Below are 27,960 nucleotides of genomic sequence, written 5' to 3'. Positions count from 1 at the left end.
CAATTCGAGTTACTATTGGTTGAGATGCGCTGCGTGGTTGATTATGATTGGCCTAAATCTTTATTCTGTCATCTAGTCTTTAGGAGCCGCTTTGATTAAAACTCGTTGGCATTTACAGACATCGTATTCAACCGACAATTGCCGGAACATCAAAACGTGGAATAGTGAAGTGAAAACATTTGGCGTCATTATTTTTTAAAAGATCATTCCATCGTATTATTGAAGTTGATTGAACTTTAAAACGATGAAAAAGTTTATCTATTTTAGTTTAGTCTTTTTACTTGTAATTGGTAAGATTTGTTTATATTTTTCATAATTTTTTTTATCAATAATATCATTGTACGAAAATGTTTGTGATTACGTATCCTTTAATTTATTTCTATCAGGCTGCTCAAGAGCTGAGAGCGAAAAAGCTGAAGATGAAGTTGGAACAGTCGAAAGAGATTTAGGAAAAAGTCGAGAAGCTGTAAGAACAGGTAAGATATTTAGTTATTCAATAAGCATTTTTTTGAATATTTAATTAGCTCTAACTAAAACTTTTTACTCACTGGTTAACTATTTTTTAAACAGATGATGAAGTCGTTCAAAGAGAAGAAGAAGCAATAAATATTGATAAATTAACCTCTACGCAGAAGTATACATTCCAAGCAGAGGTGAATCGGATGATGAAACTCATCATCAATTCTCTCTACAGAAATAAAGAAATCTTCTTAAGAGAATTAATCTCCAATGCTTCTGATGCTTTGGATAAAATAAGATTACTTTCATTGACAATGAAAAATGTTTTAGACTCCAATCCAGAGCTTGCAATCAGGATAAAAGCAGATAAAGATAACAAAATACTCAGTATTACCGATTCCGGAATTGGAATGACAAAACAAGATTTAATAAATAATTTAGGAACAATCGCTAAATCAGGAACTGCTGAATTTTTATCGAAAATGCAGGATGCTTCGTCGTCTCAAGACATGAATGATATGATTGGTCAGTTTGGAGTAGGATTTTACTCAGCTTTCTTAGTTGCTAACAAAGTCACTGTAACTACTAAGCATAATGATGATAAACAATACATTTGGGAGTCTGACAGTTCAAACTATGCCATCGCTGAAGATCCTAGAGGAGATACATTGAAACGAGGAACAACTGTAAGTCTTCATTTGAAGGATGAAGCCTTGGACTTTTTGGAGCAAGATACGATTAAAAACCTTATTAAAAAGTACTCACAATTCATTAATTTCCCTATCTATTTATGGAGTAGTAAAACTATCCAAGTAGAAGAAACTGAAGAAAAAACCGAAGACGAGGCTCAAGATGTGACTGAAAAATCTAAAGATTCAACTGAAGAAGAAGAAGATGCAAATGTTGAAGAAGCTTCTGAAGATGAAGAAAAAAAGAAGAAAAAGATGGTTGACAAAACAGTATGGGATTGGGAAATATTGAATGATTCTAAACCGATTTGGACTCAGAAACCATCTGAAGTGTCTGATAAAGATTACAACGATTTCTACAAAGCACTTACAAAAGACAGTCAAGATCCTTTGGCTAAAATCCACTTCGTTGCTGAAGGAGAAGTATCCTTTAAAGCTCTTTTATTTATTCCTAGAGTTCAACCAAGTGAAAGCTTCAATCGATATGGAACCAAGACCGATAACATTAAGCTCTTTGTTCGTCGAGTTTTCATCACTGATAAAATTAATGATATGATGCCCAATTATTTGAGTTTTATTCATGGTATTGTTGACAGTGATGACTTACCACTTAATGTTTCTCGAGAAAATCTTCAACAACATAAACTTATTAAAGTTATCAAAAAGAAATTAATAAGAAAGGTCTTAGATATGATTAAAAAACTTTCTGAAGAAGATTATGAAACCTTCTGGAAAGAATACAGCACTAACATTAAACTTGGAATTCTTGAAGATGCCCAAAATCGTGCTCGTTTGTCCAAACTTTTGCAATTTAAATCATCAAAGACTGACAAGCTGACCAATTTAACTGATTATGTAAAAAGAATGAAGCCAAATCAAAAAGCAATTTATTACATGGCTGGAGCAACAGAAGATGAAGTAAAGAAGTCTCCATTCGTTGAGCGCCTTGTCAAAAAAGGTTATGAAGTTTTGTACCTTACTGAAGCCATCGATGAACACAGTATCTCACCACTTCCACAATTTGAAGGAAAGAAATTCCAGAGTGTAGCTAAAGAAGGTCTTACTCTTGATGAAAGTCCAAAAGCCATGGAGAAGATGAAGGAACTTAAGGCTACATTTGAACCATTAATCAAATGGCTTGGAGATACATTAACAGAATATGTTACTAAAGTCCAAATCTCAGAACGTTTGTCAGATTCTCCCTGTGCCTTGGTGGCCAGTATGTTTGGCTGGACGGGTAACATGGAAAGATTAGCCATTTCTAATGCTCATCAAAAAGCCAACGATCCTCAAAAATCCTATTATTTGAACCAAAAGAAAATCTTGGAAATTAATCCAAAACATCCTCTTATCCGAGAACTTTTGAGACGAGTTGAAGCCGATGCTGAAGATGCAACTGCTAAAGAAATGGCTACAGTTTTGATAAAGACAGCTACTCTAAGATCTGGATATATGTTGAAAGAGACTGCAAGCTTCGCTAGCAGTGTTGAACAATTAATGAAGAAAGCCCTTGGTATTCCTCTGGATGAAGTACCTGAAGAAGAAGATGATGAAGATGATGAACCTATTGAAAACCTTACTTCTACTGATGGAACAGCGGAGGTTGATGCTGATGAGGAAGAGCCTAAAGAAGAGCATGACGAACTATAATCCATGAAATTTAATAAGAATTTTCATATACATCATTCGAAAAACCGCATTGACTGATTTAATATTGAATATTAAGCGGTTTTTATTCATTTTTAATTGAAATTAAACTCAATCAATTACTCGATCGCATGTAATTATTAAATATAAATAATACCTGGATCATTTTTCATGTTCATGAGACATCAGAGAGTGAAAATTTACCTGCAAATATGATCGATAATTATCAAATGAAATTTAAATAATCATACAAGTTGAATAATTCATCCTAGTCTATGAAATAATTAATTGTTTTATGTGATTATATTTTCTACAGATTTATCGCACTAAAATTGCATTTAAATTATGAATTTATCTTAGAAAATATAGGTAATGAATGAAAGTTGATCGATTTCTATTTTAAACCCGAAATAATTCCTCAGTTCACTCCATTTTTGTTCTTCCGTCAAATTTTTCATTTAGGAGTGTACTTATATTATATGTACATGTATTGAAAGCGTATTGATATACACAAATGTATTTGTATAATAAAATTATTTAAAAAATATCCTGTTGAATAATTTATAATTTTCTTAATTACTTATCACATAAATAAACCTATCACTCTTTTATTGCATGAACAGGTGATGCATCTAATATTATTTCTTTCTATTTTATTTATTTTTTATACTGATGACTAAGCCCAGCTTTGGAGCATTTTTTTACACTGATAATATGCTAGTTCATAATGCCTATGAATAATATTCAATAAACACACGACAATAAACGATCAACCTTTGACATCTTTTATCTTGTTGAGAAAAAAGAAAACAAGTAGTGAATTATGCTTTGAGCTTAATGCAGGAAGAGCAATTGATTTTTTTCTATGAAAACTAACGGAAAAATACATTATTATTGATAAATAAATAATTTGAATTTTACTAGAGGGGATATATTAACATAATTTTAGCAAAAATGGATTATTGTAACTAATGTTCAATTATTATGGCCGAATATTCAGGTATGTTACTTTATTTAGCTCTAAATGTTCATTTAATTAATAAAAATCGAACTAAATACCATTGTTTATGTAAAAAACATATTTTATTATTACAAAAAACTAACTATTACATATTTTATCTATAAATTAATCCAAATTTGTTGATAAACAAATTATTTCACATCAAAGGTATCTCAAAAGTAAAATCAAAAATGATTAATCTTTTTATACATACAATGTAAGTTAAAATTACAATAAACATCAGTATTCATCATTTGAACTATTTTTTTCTTTCAAAAAATTTAGAAAAAGATATTATATACATTTACAACAATATTCTATCAACTCTTTCTTTTTAGCCAACGTTAAACGATGATTTTTCTTTTTTATCAAAATGGATTGGTTACATAATAAATAATTAAATAAAAAAATTTTTAATTAAATTTCAGACGACGCAAAGATTGTAGACGAAATGTGGATCAATGATTATGAGTCATTCAGCACTGGAATCAAAAGAAATGCAAATTTTACTAAGATTTACTCAATAGGTCGACATACGTTAATTGGTCATTGGTACCGCAATGGTCAGAATATACAAAAACTATTGAATCAGTTAAAAAAATTAATTCTCATTTAAATAAGTAAATCATTTATTATTATAGATCACTTTTAATCAAATTTCTGTTGAATGGTTCTTAGAGGCTGAAGTTCAACGTCATTATTCAGCTACATGGCTTTTACTACCGATCGGATCGATATTTATAACAGCTGTAGTAGTTTTACTTATGGTAAAAATTACAATAAACTTAATATAGTAATATAAATTAATTATTAATTATTTTGTTTTTAATTATTTGTTAAAGGTATTGTTCAACCGATGTTCTCAAATAATAACAGCTGTAGTCACAGGAATTCTGGGATCAATTATATTATTTATAATATTTATCCTAGTGGATGAGAAGACTATTTATGCATAGTTATTTTCCACATTTTATTATTATTAAAAAACTTATATTTATGTTAACAATGATAGTCATTATTTTCATCAATGGTCAAATGGTATATTTAAATAAGAAACTTGATATAAATTATTTATAACTAATTGCAGTTTTTTTTTTTTTTTTACAAGAATAGTCATGTTTAATCCAAGTAAACAACAACAATCACATTTATTCAATTATTGTTAATTAAACTTACTGTTGCTGATGTTGGATTGAACTTTGTATTGAACCATATTATTAGAGACTCGTACAACTGTATCAACATATAAGTCTAATCTTTTCTTCAATCGATCATAGCTCTGTAAAGTAAGAATAAATTTTATTAATTACATGTATTCCTGACGACTGTTATAAAAATTATTTTCTAATAATCAATTTAATTTAAAGTATGCTTCTTATCTTATGTATGTATATTTTTGTCATTGTTAAAATCAGATAACGTTAACTAGATATTAATTGACTTAAATTCTAAATGAATATTCAATGTAAGTTATTGATTCATAATTATTTACCTCAATATAGAGAGGATCTTCTATACTGGCATTCTCTAATTCTAGTAATAAAACTTCCAGAGTATTAAGTGGTAACCATACTGCCGATCCAGAGGGATGCAACGGAGTTGTTAGTCCAAAATATTCTTTTCCATCTCCTAAAACTGCATTTATATAGTCTACTGCTAGGTCTGTTGCTTCAAGCAATCTTCCAGAATTTAAAATAAGTCGAAGTAGTTCTGCTGCATTGCGTTTCTATTAAAAAGAAATAGATAAATACATATATATCAATATATCATAAATAAAAAATTAATATAGGAATATTTACTTATTTTTTTCAATACATTAAATATTAAATATTTATTTAAATTACCTTATAGGAAGTCATTAACCATTGGGGGAGGAAAGCTCCATGATGTAGAAGCTTTCTTGCAACACTCTTATGTAACTCACTACTGCAGTCCTTTTCATGAATTAACGTTAACTTTTCCAAAAGTTTCCAAGAAATATCAGTGACATTAGTTCCATATCCGGCGATATCAAAAACATCATTGTGAACCAACCAATCCCAAGCGTCTGGATCTTCGTGTTCACTTAATCTTACACATTGTGAAGCTAAATTCTCCAGCACAGAACTCTTATTAATATGGAATTTATCACACAAATGAAGAGCTGTTGTATATAATCCAACACTTGATAAAGTCACAACCAATTCAGAAGGACTAGCTTGAGCAATAGTATGCATTTCGGAATTAAATTTAGATAATTTCAGTCTAGCATCGACTAAATAATATTCTTTTTTAATATCTTTCAACTCTAGAACTTCAACAAGTTTCTTTACTTTGTAATGTAATACTTCTTTACCACTGATGCTTCGTTTTTTTTTTGGATTTACTTCATCAGGGTATGTTTGATCAACAACAGGTCTTACAATCCACTTATATTTATCATCAACTAAGCTCAAAACATTGATACATGCTAGAAGACATTGTGATTGACGAGTAATTATTGGCACAGAATGTGATTCTTGACTGAGTCTCATCGCCTGTTCATACATTACTGAGGCAGCTTTCCTAATATTTCCTTTATTAATGTGAAAGCTGTATAGAAAATTATAATAATTATTTTCCATGAGATCTACACTACGTGCTCGACCAATTACAATTCTTTCTAAATCTTCGTACATATCAATATAAGGAAAAGAAACCAGATCCACCAGTTTTTTTCTTTCAAACAGAGTCACTACCAGTTGCCGAAGACAATCAGATCTTCTATCAGGATCAGGGTTGGAATTAAGGCAGTGATAAGCTTCCTTATGATGTCCAAGATGTAGATGTTGAGTAAAAATAATAGAATGTAATGTAGGTAAATTTGGATTATCTTTATCAGCAACTGTGATTGCAGTTTCTGCTAATTCAATGATGCAATCTGATGCACCATGTTGTTCAAATAGTTCAATAATTTTAAGGTAATAATGAACGAGATCATTGCTTTCGGAAGACGTTGGAGCATCAAGAAGAGTACTTGCTAAAAAGGTATCAGTTAAAACACCACTAGAAGCCCGCAAAAAATGATCACAAGCTTTCCTGATCTCTCCCATCTCAAGGAGTGCTACAGCCAAAATGAATTTTCTTGATGCACTATTCCATTCACACCAGGTGCTTAAGAGCCTGACATATTCTTGAACACAAAGAAATTGACAGCTAGATAAAAGCCACTCAGGAAACACAAAATTACCGGAAATTGGCCAGACCAGCTGAGTGATTAGTGTAATATGAGTTAACATTCCATAATGCCAAGGAATAAGAGTATCCCCATCTAATTCCATGTTATTTGCCATGAGAATATAAGCATGTTTCGCTCCAGCACTTTGAACAAATAATTCCAACAGAGAAATTGATCGATGATGTCTGTGAGCTGCAGTAATTCTTCCTTCTGATAATTTTAGTAAAGAAAGTCTTTGTAAGCTGGTATCTAATAAAGTTGGAGGTGAAATTGAATTTGCAGTTGTTTTACAAATCCACATGACAACGAAATAGGCTTGAGTAAGTACTACAGTCCTTGGTGCTAATGAAGATTTTATGGCATGAAGCATTCTAGAATCGAAAACTTCAGGTCGAGATAAGATAATTTGTTGGAGAAATAAAAGATTTCTACAAATAGAAAATCTGAGAAGAGTAATTTGTGAAACACTTTCTGAGATCGTAGAATTTCCTAGTTGGCTGCCGAAAAGATGATTGATATTTAAAAGTAATCTTGAAGCTTCTGGTTCAGCATCTAGCTTCAATTTATCAGGTTGACCCAAGTCATACGTTAGAGCTTCCAGTAACATGGCCATAGCACTAGAAGCATCCTTAATATTTTCTAATTTATGATGTAACTCCATTTGAAAATCAAAATCTACTAAAAGTTCTTCAGGTTCCGCTAAAAGTCTTGAAAATAAATCTTCTACAATATTGTCTGGACCTTTTAGTTGGGCTAATTCTCTCTTAAAGCTATTTTTAACTTCTTCTGATAGCTGATCTTCAAGCATTACTAGTGCAGACATTAACGTAATCAAATCCTGACACGTGTCCTCATCTTGAGAGAGCACTGGAGTTGTCTTGAATTTGGAAGCGTAACATTTTTCATTAGATAGCATCAGGTGTTCTAATGACTCCATTGGACGAAGAAGAGAAAAAAATGATTTTTTTAGAAGCACGATGCCATAAACACATGGAAGAAGAAGCAATCCAACAGGTCTACTGCCATTAATATGGTACTGCACAACACAGGAATAAAATTTAGACCAGCATCTATTAGCTATTTCCAAATAGTCTTCATCCATCAGCTCATAATCCATTACTTCAGCTTGGATTTCAGCTTCTACAGCCATACAAACTCGTTCTTTAAGGATAGCAGGAGAAAGTGTGATGTCAGCGATTAAATTTGATCTTCTGTAAATACTTAAAGCTCTTGTAATGTCAGCAAGGGAGAATTGTCCAGGATGGAAGATGTAATTAATGTAAGCCTGTCTCGGATCTATTCCAGGATCACTTACAATATAATCTCGATCTGGAGGCTCTTCTAAAATCGCTGTCTCCCATTCAGAATTTACTTGAGCACCACTTAAAGGTAATTGAGCATGTGATACAGCAACTGTGTCCATATCTGTAGTCCTCCATACAGCCCAAAGACGAGTTGGAGTAAAAGCGAAGTCAACCAAGTGTTGATCTGGCGCAAAGAGGGTGCATATTCTGATAAATTTGAATAATCCTGCATCTTGAACAGGTTTTAAAATACTAAATTCACAACCTGTTGAAAATTTGAGATATGTTCCAAGATATAGCTCATTGTCTATTGATCCAAGAACTTTTCTTAACATATGACCGTGTACACCTTGTGCTGCTAGACGATTATCAATTGCAATATCTGCTACTGCAATACATTGTGCTTTATTACACGACCACATTCTCACATTTCCATCACGGCAAAGGGCAAATAAATACGTATCATTGCCCCATGTATGAATAACAAGAGACATCGCTACTAAACTCTCGGAATTTTTTCCTCTAAATGCTGTAGCTATTCCACTTAAGAATCTTGGCATGATTGAGTCTTGTTTCAATTCACTTGTATGAACTAAACCAGTCATAGTATCTAATCTCAGTAATAAAATGCTACCTGTATTGTAAGCTAGGGCAAAAAGAGCTTCTTCCTGTGGAAGAGTAAGCCATGATGCTGCTGCATGAGGTACGATAACGTTTGTTGTTCCAACATTTGAAATTAAATGGAAAGAATGAGGATCACGAGCTATTTGTGCTGATGCTTCACTTAATATTGATTGAATGGCAAGATCTGGATGCGCTCCAAGCAAATGTTCCTGAAAAAATTTGAATATTCAAAATAATTTTAAATATTCCATAAGTAATCAACATGTTTGTTTTCATAAAAATTTATTACCTGCTTGTGAATTTTGTCTGGATGAGGAAATGTCAATTTATGAATACTCGAGACTGTAGCTACAAGAATAATAACTGAATTAACAGTCTCATGAATAGATATCCCATCTAATATTGGAGTATCAGTAAATTTATATCTAACTCTGCAATTAACTAGGTTTATATCAAAGCTATGCTCAACTAACTCCAAAACATCATGAGAAATTCTCCAATAAATAAACCGATTCCTTGTGTAATATTTGTAATTATCTTTATATGAATATCCACTGGCTCTTTCCGGCACTTTGATATCTTGTAGAGTACTTTGACTTCCACCTAAAATGAATTATTTAATTAAAAATTGAACATGTGTGTAATACTTTATTCATCTAAAATTACGTATGAAAAAATGGTTTTTTACAATTACTATTTTTTAATCTAATAATAAGTAATGTACGTTTATCTAAAATGACTTTAATAATTTATTTTGAACTTTTATACATAAATAATAAAGTTTAATGACACATAGTAGAGGTTATGTCATGCTCCTTACCGGTATTTAATATGATTTCTTTCCATTTTTCAGGTTGCGTTTGATCAGGAACAACTTCCCGGTATCCCAAAGGAAACTCAAACATTATGATACAATAAAAAATACTTTATTTATTTATTTATTTACTTTTAATTTAAAAACAATTTTTTTACATTTTGAGCGGGCTGCTGTCGATGCGTTCTTCGAGTGGCTGTTTAATGTCATAAAAGGACACCAGGTGGCGATTCTGTATAAATCACCCGCTTAATTTAAATTTTCAATTGTGATTATGAAAATTATGATAATATTATTTTATTATATCATACATTTATTTTATTTTTATATAATTTATAAAAACCATCATTATACTGAATATTTGAATTAATGTGGAAATGAGTTAATATGGAAAGAATTAGCTTACTTTTAAACACAAAATAACTGATGTCATCCATAGATTATTTGAAATCGCACAGAGGGCGCTTCGTGTTACTGGAAGCAGTTAAAATTTTGTTGTTGTGTGCATGTGTTTTAGGAATGTGTTCATTCAAATAAACCGTTAAAGTTGCGTCCATTTTTCACGTATATATTAAAATATTAAATTAAGGAAAGCTATCAAGATTTAAATAAATATTTAATTATTTTAATCATTAATAATAATGGCTGATAAAAAAATAAATGTGAATATCAGGAAAAAAAATTGTTGTAAGTTACTTTATGAGTTGCTATCTTTTGAATATGTAAGCTCACTACACATTTTGTTTTCAATCTATGTAATTTATTGCATGAAATAATAGCTAGAAAAGTTCTTTTAATTTATCAAATTTATAATGACAATATTTTTTATGAAATGCTTAATTATATGATATATAATTCAGAGTCTAAACAGAGTCTAAATTATTCATCTAGTGATCTGTTTACACTAAATTTTCAAAGCATTTTTGACTCTAGTTTTTATTTACTTCTTTGAATGTTTTTCTATGTTTGTAGTGTTGACTTCTTAACTGGTACGAAGGCTTATTATTTCGTATATATTATAGTGATTTATTGGCTCTTTCCTAGCACTCAATGATGCACTTTCATGCTTCAATGGTTACTGTTTCACCATTAATTGACTTTGTTACATTATTTGCATTAGAAAGTAATTATTTTATAATTATTTTGAATTTATCGTTATCATAAAATATTTTTTCTTACAAATAGTTAATTCCAAAGTTAGTTTATGCAATTAAAAAAAACGATATTATTCTAGGTGCCAAAATAGAGCCGGACTCTACTACCAATGACTCAACCATCAACTCTGATTTAACGAATTTCTCCACAGACTCTGTGACATCAAATGGCCATTTCAAACACTGTTGCACTAACCATTCAGATCAATGCATTTGTGCAAACTTAATAAAATTCGCAAAAGCTAGAGAAAAACGGAAGAGACGGGAATTAGAAAGGATGAAGAGAAGAGTATTAAATTCTAGTAGTTCTGATGAAGATGATAGTAAGACCTACAACAAAACATCTAGAGTTAAAAATGTATCACTAAATTCATTAAGATCATTGGAGTCGAGTGATCCTTCATTTTATACTGCTGAAGTTGAACCATCTAAACCTCCGTCTCCAAGATCATTTAGCAGTATAAAAGAGCCTTTTAATTCGGATCTATCAACAGGAAAAGAAGAAATTTCCGATTTGAATCATAATGAAAACAATGACCAATTAATAATACAACAAATGAAAAGTGGATTATTTTCTCATTTACCGAACTCAAATTCAGTAGTCGAAGAAAAAATAAAACCTTTTTTCACGCGTTTAAGTATTGTAGCTCAGGAAAAATCCGATGATAATGAGTTTAAAGAATGCTTAACAGCAGCTTATCAAGCATCTCAACAAGATCCTAAAGACTTTGCATCAAGATTAACTACAATTCTTGAAGAATCTACTTTGTCGCAAGGAAATTATACAGTCCAGTATTTTCATAATATTTTTACAGCATTTAAAAATGTTGATATTCAAAATGAATCTCTACCCAAGTCATTTATCGATAAAACTATATCACCATGTTCACAATCCACACCTAAGAAGATATTATATCCATTCGGACGAGATACTCCAAAATCTACAAAGAATATAAATAAATCCCAAGCATCTCCATTATTTGTATCAACTTTATCTCGATTTGTTGAAGCAGCTAATCAGATATTAACACATCCAAATATATCTGCATTACAATCTCCTTCGTCATTATGTGATTCTATGTCTAGACATAATGATTCTTCATTCACATACTTAGAAAAAAAATATGTAGGAGAATGTACAAGTTCGCAAAGTAGTGTTCCAGAATTAACTGAAAAAGAAAAAGAAGTACTTGCACTGTGTCAAAAACAATTGAAAGCTTTAGAAGATTCTCCACGAATACAAAAAGAAGCTTCTCCACTATACAGGAAAAAAGACTGTGAACTCGGTTCGAAAATCGATTCTCCTTGTTTTGCATCAACAAAAAATTATGAGGATACGAACGATATTGATTGTAATAGCCAGAATGATAATGTTGATGATAGTATTTTGAATGAATATGTAACACAGCGTCGCAGATGTTTGGAAACTGAGAGAATGATTCGAGAAATCCAGGCAGCTTCTATTCAAGATTCGAATATTGATTGTAATTTTTTAAATATATTAACAGAATGCTCTGATTTCCCAAAATTGGTTAAATCGAGTAATAAACCAAATTCGACTAAAAAAGTGTCACCATCATTGAAAAATAAAGAAGTAAAAGTATCATCAAGAATAACGCCTAAATCAACTACTCCAAAAAATATTAATCGAAGTCCGAAAAAACTTGGTACTGGTACACAATCATCGAAGAAAAAACCAGTTGTTAAAACAGTTTTATCAAAAACTAAAATTCAATCGTCTGGACATACTGTTTCTACAAGATCTCCAGTGACACACGCTAAACACTTAAATTTCATATCTCCTCATTTGAAACCATTTAATAAAAATCGCAGATCTGGATCTCGATCTCCATCGCCTTCACCGTCTTCTTGTAATAAATCTAAAACACCGAAAACTCCAACATCTTTGCCTAAGATTATTATTACTTCTAGTACTCCTAAATTTAGGCCGTCTCCCAAACCTAAATTAATGAATCAAAAAATAGTGCCAGAGAGTCCGAAATCAATTTTTCTTCCTGGAGGCAAATATTTCACTATTCCAGGAAAAACTCCAGATCAGAGACAAAAAACAAAAAAAACTTATTTTAAAGAACCTACACCGCTTAAAGAAAAATTTTTTAATATTGATAATATAAGAAGTCCTGTAAAGGATTATATTGATGGAAAGGAGATGGTTGTCATAAAACATGAATGTAGGCTTGAAAATTCAGAGAAAATAAAGGTGAGAAAAAATTTTCGTTGTATAATGTAAGCTGTTTATTATTTTTTTTACGTTGATAATTCTTTTTTAATACTTAAATTCAATAAATATTATAAAAATAAGATTTGAAAAAAAATGATCTCTTTTTCAGAATAAACGAAAAAAATCGGATAGTAAAGAAAATTTATCTGTTAATGAATCAAATATTAATGAAGTTCATGTACCACTATCAAAAGTTTATAGTGTGTGTCGTATAGAATAATTATTTAATATATTTTTATAGCCTTGTATAATTAATTAATTCTATATATTTAATTACAGATTACTCCGACTACAAGAAAAAATTTAGAAGTTAAAACAAAGTTATCGAAAGATGAAAACATGCAGAATGTTGAGCACAAAGTTGGTGAGTCATAATCAAGTTTTATAAGCCTAGAGAAACTTCATATATTGGAAAGCTATAAAGGTACATATCGCCTTACAATAGGTCATGCGAATCCAAGAGTGGTTGAAGATGTTGTTGTGCATTATTCAATACATTTGACAACCGTTGCACAAAAAAAGGCATTTCATATTCAATCAGAAAACTAAGAATGATAATGATGATTAATATTAACAGAGTCATTGATTATTTTTTTTTAAATAATTGACATTTATATTTGATTCCATTTATTGCTTGCCATTTTTAATATTTTATCTAATCTACTATTTCAACTGAATAAATTATTTAAATTTAATAACATAGATGATAAGCAGGTGAAATTTTATCAAGAATTAATGAAAACCTATTCTAAATCTTTGATTCATTCAAAGAAATTATGACGCAACTAATGGAAAATTTTTGAACGGGGGTTTTTAATACATTAATCAAATAAAAGTGACTGTTTTTGAGATAGATTGAAGATAATTTTGGGATATCCCTATAAGATAACTAATTTTGTTATGATTAACCTAAAATGAGTCACTTGGTTGACCTTCTTTCAATAATCGAACTACGCCATTCTAATTTTTCCGTTCTATTTTTCTGGTTTTTCTTATCACGGTAACATACTTTTTTTTTATATAAGCATGAAAATATTATTTGAACATTGGTAAATAGAATATAATCATTGATGAAGAAATAGGTTGAGTTTATTCAAGAAAGAATGAAATGTTTGTATTCAATAAACAAATAATTTCAAGTATATCATAACTTCGAAATCTTCCATCAAATTTTTGATTTTTTAAGAATGGAAGTTTCTATTAATACAATAGGAATTTATCAATGATTCTATAGAAAAGTAAATGAACAATAAATATTATAAAGAAATAGATTTTTAAAAAAAAGATGCAATTAATGTTTTATATGATGAGAGTTTATGTAGATAAGAAAATGATTAGTAATGTTCATATGCTACTTAATGTATTTTTGTCAAATATTTCATTGTAAAGAAAGGTTATGGTGGTATATAAAATACATTTTAATATTTATAGTAATTTTAATGATTGAGAAGTAAGTTTAAAAATAATTGATATCAATTTTCAAGAAAAATAAAATTTATAAAGCAATTAATACTATTTATATTGAATTGAGCCAGTTTTGATAAATAATAATAAAAAAAAACAGTAAACATCATTGTGGTATTATTTTTTTGTTAGAAAAATCATTAGATATTAACATTAATCAATTAAAGCTTTTGATTAATTTTTTTATTTATGTTTTATCATAAAGTATTAATATAAATGATTAATTATATATAATATTTTTTTGATGAATAGCTATGAAATTAATGGTTTAATATTCAGCTAGGTGTGATTTAATGAGTCCTTCTAAAAATTTTTTAAATTAATGGCACAGATAATTATTCATTAACTCAGAAAACTATTTATAAAAATGCAGTCTAAAAATGATCAAGTGTCATGGTATTAGAGATCAATATCTAAGTTAATATAATTTAGATCGGAAAGTTCGAGAACCTTGAATAATTATGTATCTGTTTGTATATGAACAAATGAATTACTCATAATCACATTACCGGTGTTTCTCAAATTGTTGCACACGGTGCGCTAAATGATGTGAGAATCATATAATTTTCAAACACGGCGTATCATGAAACAACCAATCATAATTTACGACGTAGTCACGTTATCTGTTTATGTTGCGCATGGCACACAGCATCAATTGTTGCACACGACTTGAGAAGCCTTACTTACGTGGCGGGGCAAATCAATAAATACCTACCACATCGTGCTCATTGACATACAGTTCAAACAAAGTCGTTTAAACAACAACTCAGTGTTCAAGAAGTTTAAATAATTTTTAATCATTGTCAACATGCCTAACCCTTGTTGCGAGAAATGCAAAGGTAAGTCAATATTTCTAAAACTATTCTTTTCAATCGATATTCAATAAAATTATTAATTTCTAACTTGTATTGTTCGAAGAACTACTCAAGATTTCTTTAATTTATAACTGGAAGTTTTTCCAATTTTAAACTTTTTAATTATGAATATATTTGCTAGGCATTTAGCAATCATTCATTACGTTCAATTCGAAGTTAATGAATGTGCCTCAATAAACGTTAGAATTTTTATAGAACCATTTTTGATCTTTGGATTAATTAAATTCTTAGATTAGATATGTGTTCCAGACCTTAAGATTTAAAGAAAATGAATATAACTAGTAACTTTCAATTGAATAATTATATAATTTTTAATTAGTTAATTATCGGTACAAAATATCTGCAAAATTCAATTATCTGTTCAATATATCTCTATATTATCAACTCTTTTAATTATAAAGATGTGTTTATCAGACAGAGTATATTAATTAGTTTAGTTAACACATGGTTCATTATTTTATTGATAATTATAATTTATAAATGATTTGTTAATATTTTTATTTGTAATATTCTAGACCAATGCCAAGGCAATTGCCAATGTGGTGATGGATGCAAATGCTGCGACAAAAACTGCGGCTCAGGTAAATTTATATGTATTTAATAATATTTAATTATTAATAGTTAAATTTATATGACAATGGAATTTTATGAAAAGACTTTATACCAATGAAACGGTAACTAAATTATAATAAGCATAAAAAGCACCGTGAAAATTTTAAACTAGTTCTAAGTGCACTTGAAGAAATCATGACTAGATTTATTCCTATTTGTTTTTTGTTGTGAGTCAATGACCGAACTGGCATGAGCTCTGAGAGTAACTCTCTTTGACTGTTCATGCTTTATGTTCGAGAATATTCCATTAGATTAAACTAAATAATCTACATTGTCATAGCTAGAATTTTTATTAGATAAATGATTTGAAGTATTTTAATGAATCTTTATTGATATTTTTTCAGATAAATGCTGCTGCAAAATGGGAAGTGTCGAATGCAAATGCGATCCTTGCTGTTGCAAATGAAATAACCGTTAATTGAAACAACATTCCATCATGTAAATTCCAGACAATCGGGATCTTTATTACAGTTATTTCCATTAGGGATTCAATCAATAGATCAATTGAAATTAAAGATGTATTAATTAGAATATTAACTCTTTTTTTTCTGTTCTGTTAAAATTTAAACTTATATTATAATTATATTACAATGTAAACAAAATTTATAAATTAGATATTTATTCACAAAATAAAAATGTTATAAAAAAATAAAACATTGACTAATATTTAATTTGTGATGTAATTCTTTAAAATTCATCAACTTCAGTTTCACTTTAAGAAATATGGAAACTGAGTTAACAGTGAATTATTTTTTATAAAAACCACTAAAAATAAGTACAATATTTTTTGTTTATTTGAGATAATTTGTATTTATATTTTGAAAAATCAATGAGAATATTTAGTATAGAAACCAATAGAAATAGATATTTAGAGTTTATATTTTGTACTCTAACATACAAAGTTCAAATAATTATTAAAATTTAGAGAGTACTCTGAAATTTACTGTTAGTAAATAGACGATTTGATAAAGTTTTTCGCATTCTGTGTTTATGTCTTATATTTACTATCAGTAAAATCTCTCTAATAAAATTGGAAACCTGTCAGCAACATATTGAAGTAAAGCAATATACCTATAACTATCTCGAGAAAATAGTACATTTTGCATATTACTTTTTTATTGTGTTTGAGAAAGTTATTTTTTATTTAAAAATTGAAATTTTTATTATTATGCTTTTGAAAATTCTTGCTTTTAATACTTGAATCTTAAATTTATTCATATTCTTATTCTCTATTATTGTTAAGAAAATAGGCATAAAATTTTGCGTTTATTTGGTCATTTTATTTTTATCTTTCATATCAGTACTGTTAATATTTTAAATAATTTAATTATTATTTATTTGCAAATGTTTTTTTCCTTGATTTATGAATAATTAAATCATTTCTCATGCAAGTATAGGAGAATATTATTTATTTTAAAAATGTGTCATAACTTTATTTTTTTTAAAAAAAAGAGAATTCTTATAATATATTATATATATATAAAATATTAACACTTTTATCTGCAAACAAATAATCTCGTCGTGCGTTCTTAAAAATCGTTATCAATTAATCAATTTTTATCATTATCTAATCACCTGCATTTGTCGCATCATGGATAATAATTGAGCGGTCAATTTATTATTTCTCTACCCTCACGCATCATTCAGTACGTTGGAGAGCTATAAATTTACCTGACGTTTTTTTCAGAATATTCCAAAGAAATGTAAATAAAAAAAAAAATTTATGTAAATTATTATAAATAATTGAAAGATTACAGTTGATACCCTTATAAATTAACACCTTGAATGAAGTTAGTGTAAACAATACTGAATGATAAATAACAATAGTGTCTTTGTTTTATTTCCTATTTCTGCATCAGTATCGTGTAGTTATTTCTAATAGTGCAAGTTATAAAACAACGATGAAAATAAAAATAATTTTTTGTTTTATAACCAGTATTACACTTGGTATATTGTTTATTTTTATGATCAATAATCGTGATAATTATGAAAAAGGAACATTATTGACTCAATTAAAATTGCAAATGTCAAATGACTTGAAAAATAAAAACATTGCGTGCTATTTTGATCCGGCTATTCCAGATTTTTCTAAATTATTCAATGAAGAAGGTAATTGAATTATTATATCATAAAAAATCATTATTCAACGTACAAATATTTTATTCATAATTATAATTCAACTTAATCGTAATACAAATAGAAGATAAATTTCGCGCTGAGTCGACCAATTTTTGCCATATCTTGTTCTATCGCAAATAGTTTCATATGTGTATGATAAAAATTGATGACGGTAAGCATTCAAATCTCATAAAAGATTTAGATTAGTAAAGTAGAATAAAAAACTACGAAAGAAGTCGAGTTGTTTTTTACTACATTCTTTGGTGTTTGATTATTTTTTTATTAGTAGATTAATTATAAAGAGTTAATAAATTTTTTATCAATAAATAAACTTAAAAATGTTGTTATCCAAACAAAATTATTTTTCTCAAATTTAAATGAAATGATAAAGTAGAAAAATTTTATATCAACGTAATAACTAGTTTTTGAACTGCCCATCAATATTCGAAAACAAATATAAGGCCTATTAGTTATTATGATGGAATTAATCAATTCATATTTAGTAGTGTAAGAAATAAGATAACGACTTTATCTACCTAGATGACTAGTGTTGTGGTATTAAAACTATTGAGTGAATATTCTAAATCTATTATTTAGGTTCCAATGTATGACTTTAACTATAGTTATCAATTTAAATTTATCAAAGTATAAATGTTTGTGCATTCTTTGTATTTGTTGGTAATCTAAGAATATTTATTTTCATTCGATTTCATAAACTATAGATAATGCTTTTAGTACTAATAATACTCTAATTTTTATACACGTGGTTCATTCAGACAAAGTACGTCGAGCGATAATAGTAGGAAGAATGAAAGTAAAAGTTGAGTTCTATATTATGTGTGGTATTTGTTTGTGTTTATTATTGTTTTTAATCATCAGTAATATTCAAATTCAAAAACTTCAAAATAAACAAGATATTACATGTTATTTTGATCGACGTGTTTCAGATTCAGCAAAATTATTAATAGAAACAGGTAAATTTGTAGTAAATAAAATCAGTCTTCTTATTCAATAAGAAACTAATCATCACTTTTAATAATTAGAGTTGACAGAGCCATCGAAGATAGGAAATCACATTTTTTTCCTCGAAACGTCATGTCCTGAAGATGGAGAATTAGTATTAAATCCTCGACAAGCTTGTGCCATCGAATCAGCGGCTAAAATGAACCCGGAAATGGAGATTTATTTATTATTTCTCAGTCCAACAAATTTTTCTAATAAAACGAAGAATCTTATCGATCATTTAAAAACCTATAATAATATCAACATTCGTAGAGTGTTTATGAATGAATATGTAAAAAACACACCCCTTGAAGAGTGGTGGAAAAGTGGTATTTTTCAAACTAGTCAGTGGCCTAGAGAACATATGGCTGATGTCATGCGATTCCTAACACTTTGGAAGTTTCCTGGAATATATTTTGATCTTGATGTCGTAATAATGTCGTAAGTTTATTTGATATTCACATTGAAAATTTAAATCATAGACATTACTTCATTTTAAGCTATTGTTATTCTGCTTCAAAGTTCGTTGAAGAACTTGACAGATTTTGCAGGTGCAGAAGATTCAGAAGTTGTTGCTATTGGAGCTTTAGGGTTTGGTTCTAAACCAATAAGTCGGAGAATAGTGACAGAATATCTAGAAGATTTAGCTAAGAATTTTCGTGGTGACTTGTGGAGGCACAATGGTCCTGATATTCTCACCAAAGTGCTACAAACAATTTGTGGTACTCAAAATGTAAGAATACAAATTCCTTTTACTATTGAAAATAAATTCACTTGTTTTAGAAGGGTAATATTTATTAAATTTGAATGGGACTTTATTATTACAAATAAAATAAATACGTACACTCTGAAACCATTAATCTTTTTAATTAATATTAATGTTTAAAAAAAATTGTAATTGAATTTAAACAATGATAAAAAAATGAAGTTCTTCAATAGGTTTGTTATGTTTCAGGCGCTTGAAATGGTAAAAGAACGATGTGAAGGATTCACAGTTTATCCACCTCATGTTTTTTATCCAATTCATTATAATTCATGGAGGAGGTATTTTGAAAATATCGATAAACATACAACTATGAAACTAATTCAAAATTCAATAACAATTCATGTGTGGAATAAATTAAGTTACTTGAAAGAAATCCAAGTTGGTGATGATGTACCTTACGCTGTGACTGCTAATCAATATTGTCCTAAAATTTATCACAATTGTGGACCAATTTTTTAGCGTATTTTTTTTTTTATTATTAAATGATAATTATGTTTTTACGCTTTAACTATTTTGTTTCTTAGAAATTCAATTGGTGTGAATGACTTATTAATTTTTTTATTGAGTACTTGATCTTTTTTGTACGTAATCAGTCTCAGGAGATTATACATAAAGGGAGGAGGGATAAAGTTGAACATAGAAAAACCGTGAATCAATAAATTTTTCAATATGAGATATTGATAAATATTTAAAAAAAGATAAAAAAAAGGTTTATAAGTATTTTTAAGATTTTTTTTTAAATAAATTGATAATTTTTTTCAAGCGTTTCACTTCGCTCCTGTGTTCCACTTTAATCTTTCTTTCTCTAATTATTTTGTATTACATCGTTTTGATTGAATAATATTTATACACTTCTTCATTCTTAATTTTTCAATTGTACTATTACCATTTGCTGTTTTTAGTTAATCTAAAATATAGATATTTGAACATTCTTCCCGTGATTTGATAGATTAAAAACATCTGTTTGTACTATATTGTACTGATTATTAAATTTTATGAGCTATAATAGTGATATTAGAATTGATAATGAAACTGTAATTTTTTTTACAAATATTTCATTTGAACAGAGCACGTTGATAGAGAATCTGGAGAAAAATGAAAACAAAAATAAAATTTTTTATTGTGTACAGTATTTTATTGTGTATTGGGATTTTTTGTGTATATATGTTTTATATATATAAATATCACAGCAGTATTACTAATTGTTATAATAATACAATCGACAACTTTCGAAAAAAAAAAAATATTACTTGTTATTTTGATTTAACAGCGTCAAATTCTATTAAAAAATTGGAAGAAAAAGGTAAATTATTAAATATAATTAATTTTATATATTCAACAAGAAGTTAATCCTTTTTTTTCATAAACTAGAATTAACAGAAATATCACAAATAAATAATCACATTTTTTTTGTTGAGACGTCATGTTCTGAAGACGAAATATTTCTAAATCCTCGACAAGCATGTGCTGTTGAATCAGCGGCAAAAATGAACCCAGAAATGGAAATTTATTTATTAATCCTGAGTTCTGCCAATTTCTCCAATAAAACGAAGAATCTTGTTAATCATCTTCAAACTTATAATAATGTCAACATTCGCAAAGTGATTATAGGAGAATATGTAAAGAATACAATTTTGGAACAATGGTGGGCAAGTGGTATTTTTCAATCTAGTCAATGGCCAAAAGAACACATGTCTGACGTTTTAAGATATCTTACTCTCTTAAAATTTCCAGGAATTTATTTGGACCTTGATATGGTGACAATGTCGTTAGTTGATTAAATAGTTGAACATCATTAAGTAATAATAGTATTGTAAGATACCATAATTACCTTTGAAATTAAGATCGTAGACACGTAATTACGTCTTGTAGATTAGCAAGTCATAATTCAATTCTATGATTAATAATAACTATACAAAATATTGTTTCAGGTCTTTGAAGTATTTAGAAGATTTTGCTGTGGCACAAGATTCAAATTATGTTAATTCAGCAATTTTGAAGCTATCTGCATCAAATATTGGACGAAGAATAGCTTCTCTGTGTTTAGAATACCTTACGAAAAATTTCCAAGGTGATTCATGGTTCAACAATGGGCCGGGAGTCATAACTAATATTTTACGAAAGTTATGTGGAACTAAGAAAGTAAGTGTATGAATTATTAAAAATTTTTCTTGAAAACTAACTTAATAAAGAATATAAAATTTTTTAACTTTTATTTATTGTTTAATTTCCAGACTTATGAAATGTCAAAACAATCTTGTAGAGGATTCACAGTTTATCCACCTTCAACTTTTTATCCAATTGATTATAGTATTTGGATAGATTTTTTCGATAGTAAAGAGAAAAATAAAACGATGGAAAAAATTGGCAAAGCTTGGGGGATCCATTTGTGGAATAAACTCAGCACTTCTAGACCTATTTATGTTGGTGAAGATGTTCCTTATGCTTTAATTGCCAGTCAGTATTGTCCTAAAATTTATCACAATTGTGGAGATATATTTTAGTGAATATTATCAAAGCAGTGTTTCTATAACTTTATAAATAATCATTTTTATATTAACAATTTTCTCTTTATATTTACCAAATTTTTGACACTCATATGATGTTATTAAAATAAAAAATCTAGCCACGTAAAAAACTTTGAATAACAATATTTTATTAAAACATTTTCAAATTTAATATTCTATGATTTTTCACGATGATGTCGCATATTATGTTCGTCGTAATTTTTAAAATGCATGTAAATTATTTTTATCTGATACATACTTATTCATTAACACGTTAATCTACTAGTACTTTGAAATTTAGATTTATTTTATTCAAACTGTCGTTCACAGAAGGAAATGAATTCCATGTGACATCAAACTTATGTATTAAAGTGTAAAATAATAAATACATCAGTGTATGTTACTATTTATACATGCTCTTTTGATCCTCATATTTTCACATGGGTAGAATGTGATTCACATGTTCTGTTTCTCAAACCTCAAATTATACAGATATATATGTAAAAATCGATATTCATATCACGTGCGATTCGAGCTCAATCTTATTTCCGTCTTTTCAACGAGGAAAGGAAATAGTCCTGCCTCGGGGTATCATTTCGATGATAATGACTATTATATTTTTTGTTTCAAGTCACGGTAGTAAATAAAAGTTTAATGAAATATTGTTCAAAAATGAATCCTCATCATACTTAGAATATTTGATCTTGATGAAGAATTTTTAAAAGCTGTTCACCACTTGAAAATTTATTTCAATCTATAAATCCCATAACATCATTGTTTCAGGAAGTTTTTAGTGTAATTGCAAAATAGTAACTTTTTAGAAAAAAGATGTTTCTATCTCGTACAATTGTAATTCTCACAATGTTATTCAATTCAATGTCTCGTACAGCAATGCGATTAATTTCCTCAAAACATCTGGCGAAAACTAGTTTTCGGAACCAAGTTCTACGTGCTGTTGAAACGAACGTGTTCCTGACCCTTTAAACATATATTGTAACAGTAATATTAACTCTTTCTTTTTGAACTTTATTTCATCTCTTGCTTCGCTACTAAATCATATTAAAAGTGAAAGGTCTGAAAGCGTTGCTAGAAATAAATCAAATAGACAGTTGATTGATTCCAAATGTTTTCATTTTTTTTATCTTGTCTCAATTTAATAGAAATAAACAACTTTTATGTGATATTAAAGTTGAAAAGTTGACACGAATGATACTGATGATGTTAATTTTTACGCTTGAATGTGAAAACTAGATGTCCTTAATGTAAAACTTTTGGCTTTTATCCAATCGAGTAAAAAATAAGTAGATGTACTCACATTTCATCTCTATTTTATGATAACGTTATAATAAACTACAGTCTTTAGAAATTTAGAACATAAAATACGATCGAATAATGAATGTCGAACATGCAATGTGTCGCAATAGCTGTAATTACTGCAGTGAAGTTCTTTAATATGTATTCATGAATTTTTCTATGAAGCTATAAACAGCATAAAATAATACTTTTTTTTTATTGAAGATGCAATAAAAAAAATTCACATGCTTTTAAAGTACTCAATTCCAGTGTGCTCATAAAATTTAGTCATGTAGCTCACTAAAATATATCTAATATATATTCTTCTGGTATTTAATGCATTACAATTATTTTCTTTAAATTATTACACCGACATGACAAAATATTATACTAGGATTTTTCACATTCAAATAATTTATTGATCATTTATTATTTTGTATAATTAACTTTTTTTATCTATGAACGCAGCTTTAATGTTTATTACCGTGTTCAACAATTTTACCAACAACATATTTAATTGATGAATAATGTTTCAATGCTATCACCGGAAATATTTAAAAAATAAATCCTGTATGATCCAAAGATATTTTTAGATTTTGAGAGATTGAAGAAAATTCGTTAAAACTCATGATTATTTTTTCAAGTCTTTATGAAGATTTTAAAATGAGCAAAATATTATTTAAATCAGAGTTTGCTGTAAGAGGAGAACTTTCTGTTATTACAGTTAATCTTAGTATTTGCTATCGTTCATTATGTCAACTTCTCTGCTATCAACTTCCTTGTAAGAATTTCTTTGAAGTCGTTCCTTTGAAGATATTTATTATTTAAAAAAAAAAAAAATAGTGATAATATGAAAACTAATTCATAAGTACGTGCACAAAGATAGGAACATTTTCTTATCATTAAAATAGTTAAGAAACATGGTGGATAAAGGAGCAAACCTTCATCCACTATCATTCTACATACTTGACAATTATGTTTTGGAGATTGTACGTTTCACCCTACGTCTACCAGACAATAGACTACATAACATGTGTTTGGAGACTGTTATCCTCAGTAGATTAAACATCTCATCCTAGTAAGACTGACACCAAATAGAAAGTGATGACAGATAACGACTGGTAGGTTAATGACCTAAATTTAGGTATGGGTTAGCATCAATATTCCAACAGAATTGTATAAGTGTAAAAATGGTGTGAGTGTGATAGACTTAAATTGGAAAAAGCACAAAAAATAGATAAAATGTAATAATAATTTAGTTTATGACATTTATAAATGAGTATAATACACTCAAATCTGCTAGATTCTCACCGTCAATATTATCGACAGCTAGCTTATTTAATTTTTTGTTCTTTTTTTTTTACAAAAAGTAGCTTATTTATTGTGATTAACTAGCTTGAGACGTAGCAATTATATAAAATATAAGAAATATTTGTGAGGTTTAAAAATAATTATTTTTTTAAATATCATTCAATAAGAAGTATTATAAATAATGAAATCTCAATCATTTATAAAACTTTTTTAATAATGCTTTAATAAATATAAATATTAAAATGAACAACTCGGTTTAGTCTTTTTCTTAGAAGATAAATTGAAAGTTTCAAATTATTTTACAATAAATTCACTTCTTGAGAAAGTTTCCTTCTGATTAAAACCATTATGGTGGATACTTATTTATTTAGGCAGAGTGATTGAATTAATTAGTGTAAATTTTATTCAAGGAAAAGAAATTTTAATTTTAAGTACAAAAAATGAACATAAAATTGTTGAAAAAAATTAAAAGATGTATACGATATCTGCTTTTAAGCTATATGATAAAAAAATGTCTCTACTTCAAAATGTGAGATAATTTAAGAGCTTTATATTGTTGTTCAAGTATTTTCTGACAGTAACATACTATCTAAAAGTTATTATAAAGTTACATGTTTGAGGAATCAACTTTAAAAAAATTTGAAAGCAATATAAAGTGTGTGTTTAGCTGCTCCAAAACCACTTAAAAGTTTTAAATGAATAAAAATAGAAAATATTATAGAAATTAATATTGTAATTTTAATTATAATAATATAAAATGTTATTTAGAAAAAAAAAATTATAATAAGTGGAATAGTTTGTCATTAAAAGTACAGAAAAAAAAGAGTTATTGTTGTTCAATTAATAGAATAAAATATTTTTATTTATACAATCAATTTAATGAAGACTTTTTGTTTAAAGGCAGTGATTCGTAGGATACATGGACAAGAAGAATACAAATGAGTTAACCATCGATTAAGAGCATAGCTGACGTAGTGTTTAATCGTTTTAGGTTCTTTGTTGAGATGGATTTTAGTGCACGACTTCAGCATTATCATTAATTGTTCGTTCAAGCTTTCAAGGTTGTCTGAAATTTATGCACCCATTCATTCCTACTGCATCGATTGCATATCTTCACTCTCAAATTAACAGTTATTCATCTCATGTTCTTTTTCAATGGTTTTATTAATGAAATTCATCTGCTATAAGTAATACATAAATTTGGAAGGCGAGACCTTCGTATGCTGTTAACTCGTAGATTTCAGAGCCCACATAATTTAGGATGATGTTGATGAATTTAATAAAGTATTAAGAATGGTATTTTATTTTCATTTTTTATAATATTTATTTTAAACAAATTTATGTTCATACTTTTGGTTGAAAATTCTTGTTAAATTTAGAGTGCATCAAAAATGTTTAATTAATTGAACGATCTATTTTCATTACTATTTCACTTTTTTTACTAAAGCATTCATACCAAGATTTAATTGATAAAATTTTTTTTACATATTATCATGAAAAAGAATCACCATATTTATAAAAAAATGATCATAAATTCTTTCGCAGTCAGTTTTGTTTATTTGAATAGTAAAAAATTTATTCATAGAAATAAAAAAATATTTATATTTGTTGAATGAAATTTTCAACTCATAAACAGACAGAAAAAAGCTTGTGAAATTTTCTTAGATATTAAATAGAATATGAATAACCTTGGTGACAAAAAAATTAAAATTCAAACTCACTTTTTATTTTATTTTTTTTATATCACTGTTGATGATTTCTATTTGAAAAAACTTTCTTACCTCGATCCGAATACTCAAGGTTTTATGGTTCTTTTTTCTTCCTTATTATATCTATTGTATGAATTTTTTCCACTTTGTTATCCTTCATAATCGAAACTCTTTGTATTCTTCTCAACTATTTACATTAATAATCTCCAGAAAGTAACCTACTTTTGTTCCTCTATCGCAGTCTTTCTGCCCTAAATTTATTCCCTCAGAGTAGGTGTAACCCTAGTAGAGATATAGATCATCACTTTTGCACCTTTTAATGATGGAGCAAAAGACTACTGAGCGTGACTAACAAGTATCAAAATTTATTCCTGTCTTTAATAATATTATCAGTGATTTATACTACTTCATGTTCTAAATAAAGAGCTTTCAGATATCGAGTTGGATTCATTAACATCAGCTAATGAAAATGACAAACAGGCTCGGATTGTGGATTCTACTGTCAGTATCAAGCTTTTATGATGGCATATTCCCATAAATTGAGTTTTGTCAGATCTTCACTTGTATCAGGGATACTGACACGATTGTGCTTCGAATTTCTATCAATTTGACATTCAAAGCTTTATCATCATCGTCCTGGAATAGGGTTGTCTCTATTCATTATTGCTTTACTGTTTTGCCAAGAAATTTTTTTTAAATTTACGTATATAAATATTCGATTATCTTGGTAATTATTTTACAAGCGTTTTCAAACTAATTACTTTCTTTGAAACTAATTTAAACTTTAGAATCTTCCAACATAATAAACTTAATTTTTGTTCATTTCATTTTCACTTAACAATCTTTAGTTTTAATTACCAGACACCTTTCAAAATTACTGGGTAACAGAATTTTCGAGATCATTTATTGTGTGATCGAATCAAAGAGTTATAACCAAGTTTAATATTGAATAATTAATCTTGATCAGGAGTTAATATTCACATTCAAAATTAAGTTATAGAATCAAGTGCAAATCTTATTGTTAATTCAGATGTTCAAGTTTAGTAAAAACTTTGCAAACCTTTTTTTAAATGGAAACTCAAGATCAAATAGCATTAACATCACATTGAATGTATTTAGGTGATGTCTTCATTCGCAAAACAAGTCAATGATGCAGATAATTGAATAGGAGAAT

General features: G+C 28.2%; 5 protein-coding genes across 7 annotated transcripts; 4 read left to right on the top strand and 1 right to left on the bottom strand.

Annotated features, from left to right (window-relative positions):
- The first annotated feature begins 58 nt into the window (after positions 1-58).
- On the top strand, positions 59-3,266 carry Gp93 (heat shock protein 90 Gp93). Its single transcript, XM_035091257.1, has 3 exons — positions 59-290; positions 387-476; positions 571-3,266. Exons 1-3 carry the CDS (start codon positions 245-247, stop codon positions 2,796-2,798), a joined length of 2,364 nt encoding a protein of 787 aa, XP_034947148.1. The 5' UTR covers positions 59-244; the 3' UTR covers positions 2,799-3,266.
- A 291-nt stretch (positions 3,267-3,557) lies between these two features.
- On the top strand, positions 3,558-5,110 carry LOC118071873 (uncharacterized). Of its 2 annotated transcripts, XM_035091335.1 has the most exons (4): positions 3,558-3,795; positions 4,224-4,358; positions 4,474-4,562; positions 4,638-5,110. In XM_035091335.1, the coding sequence occupies exons 1-4, from the start codon at positions 3,780-3,782 to the stop codon at positions 4,749-4,751; spliced, it is 354 nt and encodes a 117-aa protein (XP_034947226.1). In that variant the 5' UTR covers positions 3,558-3,779; the 3' UTR covers positions 4,752-5,110. The 2 variants fall into 2 exon arrangements, 1 of the variants encoding a protein (XP_034947226.1); XR_004690948.1 differs by lacking the exon at positions 3,558-3,795 and having other exon boundaries at positions 4,223-4,358; positions 4,437-4,562; positions 4,638-4,692.
- On the bottom strand, positions 4,099-9,920 carry Nup160 (nuclear pore complex protein Nup160). The gene is made up of 6 exons (XM_035091244.1): positions 9,740-9,920; positions 9,209-9,522; positions 5,640-9,128; positions 5,288-5,521; positions 4,972-5,074; positions 4,099-4,277 (listed from the first exon to the last, which is right to left on the bottom strand). The coding sequence occupies exons 1-6, from the start codon at positions 9,822-9,824 to the stop codon at positions 4,261-4,263; spliced, it is 4,242 nt and encodes a 1,413-aa protein (XP_034947135.1). The 5' UTR covers positions 9,825-9,920; the 3' UTR covers positions 4,099-4,260.
- A 331-nt stretch (positions 9,921-10,251) lies between these two features.
- On the top strand, positions 10,252-21,098 carry LOC118070700 (uncharacterized). 2 transcript variants are annotated; one of them, XM_035089481.1, is made up of 8 exons: positions 10,280-10,420; positions 10,706-10,856; positions 10,968-13,108; positions 13,409-13,493; positions 19,146-19,172; positions 19,242-19,641; positions 19,723-19,933; positions 20,156-21,098. In XM_035089481.1, exons 2-8 carry the CDS (start codon positions 10,784-10,786, stop codon positions 20,423-20,425), a joined length of 3,207 nt encoding a protein of 1,068 aa, XP_034945372.1. In that variant the 5' UTR covers positions 10,280-10,420; positions 10,706-10,783; the 3' UTR covers positions 20,426-21,098. The 2 variants fall into 2 exon arrangements, with proteins under 2 accessions (XP_034945377.1, XP_034945372.1); XM_035089486.1 differs by lacking the exon at positions 10,706-10,856 and having other exon boundaries at positions 10,252-10,420.
- A 17-nt stretch (positions 21,099-21,115) lies between these two features.
- On the top strand, positions 21,116-22,655 carry LOC118070716 (lactosylceramide 4-alpha-galactosyltransferase-like). Its single transcript, XM_035089499.1, has 4 exons — positions 21,116-21,269; positions 21,338-21,734; positions 21,898-22,108; positions 22,201-22,655. Exons 1-4 carry the CDS (start codon positions 21,131-21,133, stop codon positions 22,468-22,470), a joined length of 1,017 nt encoding a protein of 338 aa, XP_034945390.1. The 5' UTR covers positions 21,116-21,130; the 3' UTR covers positions 22,471-22,655.
- Positions 22,656-27,960: the final 5,305 nt, after the last annotated feature.

The sequence above is a fragment of the Chelonus insularis genome, unplaced genomic scaffold (genome assembly GCF_013357705.1).
Source record: "Chelonus insularis isolate UGA/USDA-ARS -01 unplaced genomic scaffold, ASM1335770v1 contig_130_pilon, whole genome shotgun sequence".
Taxonomy (NCBI): Eukaryota; Metazoa; Arthropoda; class Insecta; order Hymenoptera; family Braconidae; genus Chelonus; species Chelonus insularis.
Note: the sequence above shows the minus strand (reverse complement) of the source record. Positions and strands in the feature narration are given on the sequence as shown.

Coding starts and splice junctions, on each gene's coding strand:
- LOC118070716 (XM_035089499.1), top strand. CDS start 21,131: ATGTTTTATATATATAAATATCACAGCAGTATTACTAATTGTTATAAT. Junction 21,270..21,337: donor TAAAAAATTGGAAGAAAAAG/GTAAATTATTAA, acceptor TTCATAAACTAG/AATTAACAGAAATATCACAA. Junction 21,735..21,897: donor CTTGATATGGTGACAATGTC/GTTAGTTGATTA, acceptor ATATTGTTTCAG/GTCTTTGAAGTATTTAGAAG.
- Nup160 (XM_035091244.1), bottom strand. CDS start 9,824: ATGTTTGAGTTTCCTTTGGGATACCGGGAAGTTGTTCCTGATCAAACG. Junction 5,522..5,639: donor GGTTAATGACTTCCTATAAG/GTAATTTAAATA, acceptor TCTTTTTAATAG/AAACGCAATGCAGCAGAACT. Junction 5,075..5,287: donor AAGATCCTCTCTATATTGAG/GTAAATAATTAT, acceptor CTTACTTTACAG/AGCTATGATCGATTGAAGAA.
- LOC118071873 (XM_035091335.1), top strand. Junction 4,359..4,473: donor TGGTCATTGGTACCGCAATG/GTCAGAATATAC, acceptor AATGGTTCTTAG/AGGCTGAAGTTCAACGTCAT. Junction 4,563..4,637: donor CTGTAGTAGTTTTACTTATG/GTAAAAATTACA, acceptor TATTTGTTAAAG/GTATTGTTCAACCGATGTTC.
- LOC118070700 (XM_035089481.1), top strand. CDS start 10,784: ATGATGCACTTTCATGCTTCAATGGTTACTGTTTCACCATTAATTGAC. Junction 19,173..19,241: donor AAAATTATTAATAGAAACAG/GTAAATTTGTAG, acceptor TTTAATAATTAG/AGTTGACAGAGCCATCGAAG. Junction 19,642..19,722: donor CTTGATGTCGTAATAATGTC/GTAAGTTTATTT, acceptor TCTGCTTCAAAG/TTCGTTGAAGAACTTGACAG.
- Gp93 (XM_035091257.1), top strand. CDS start 245: ATGAAAAAGTTTATCTATTTTAGTTTAGTCTTTTTACTTGTAATTG. Junction 291..386: donor AGTCTTTTTACTTGTAATTG/GTAAGATTTGTT, acceptor TATTTCTATCAG/GCTGCTCAAGAGCTGAGAGC. Junction 477..570: donor TCGAGAAGCTGTAAGAACAG/GTAAGATATTTA, acceptor TTTTTTAAACAG/ATGATGAAGTCGTTCAAAGA.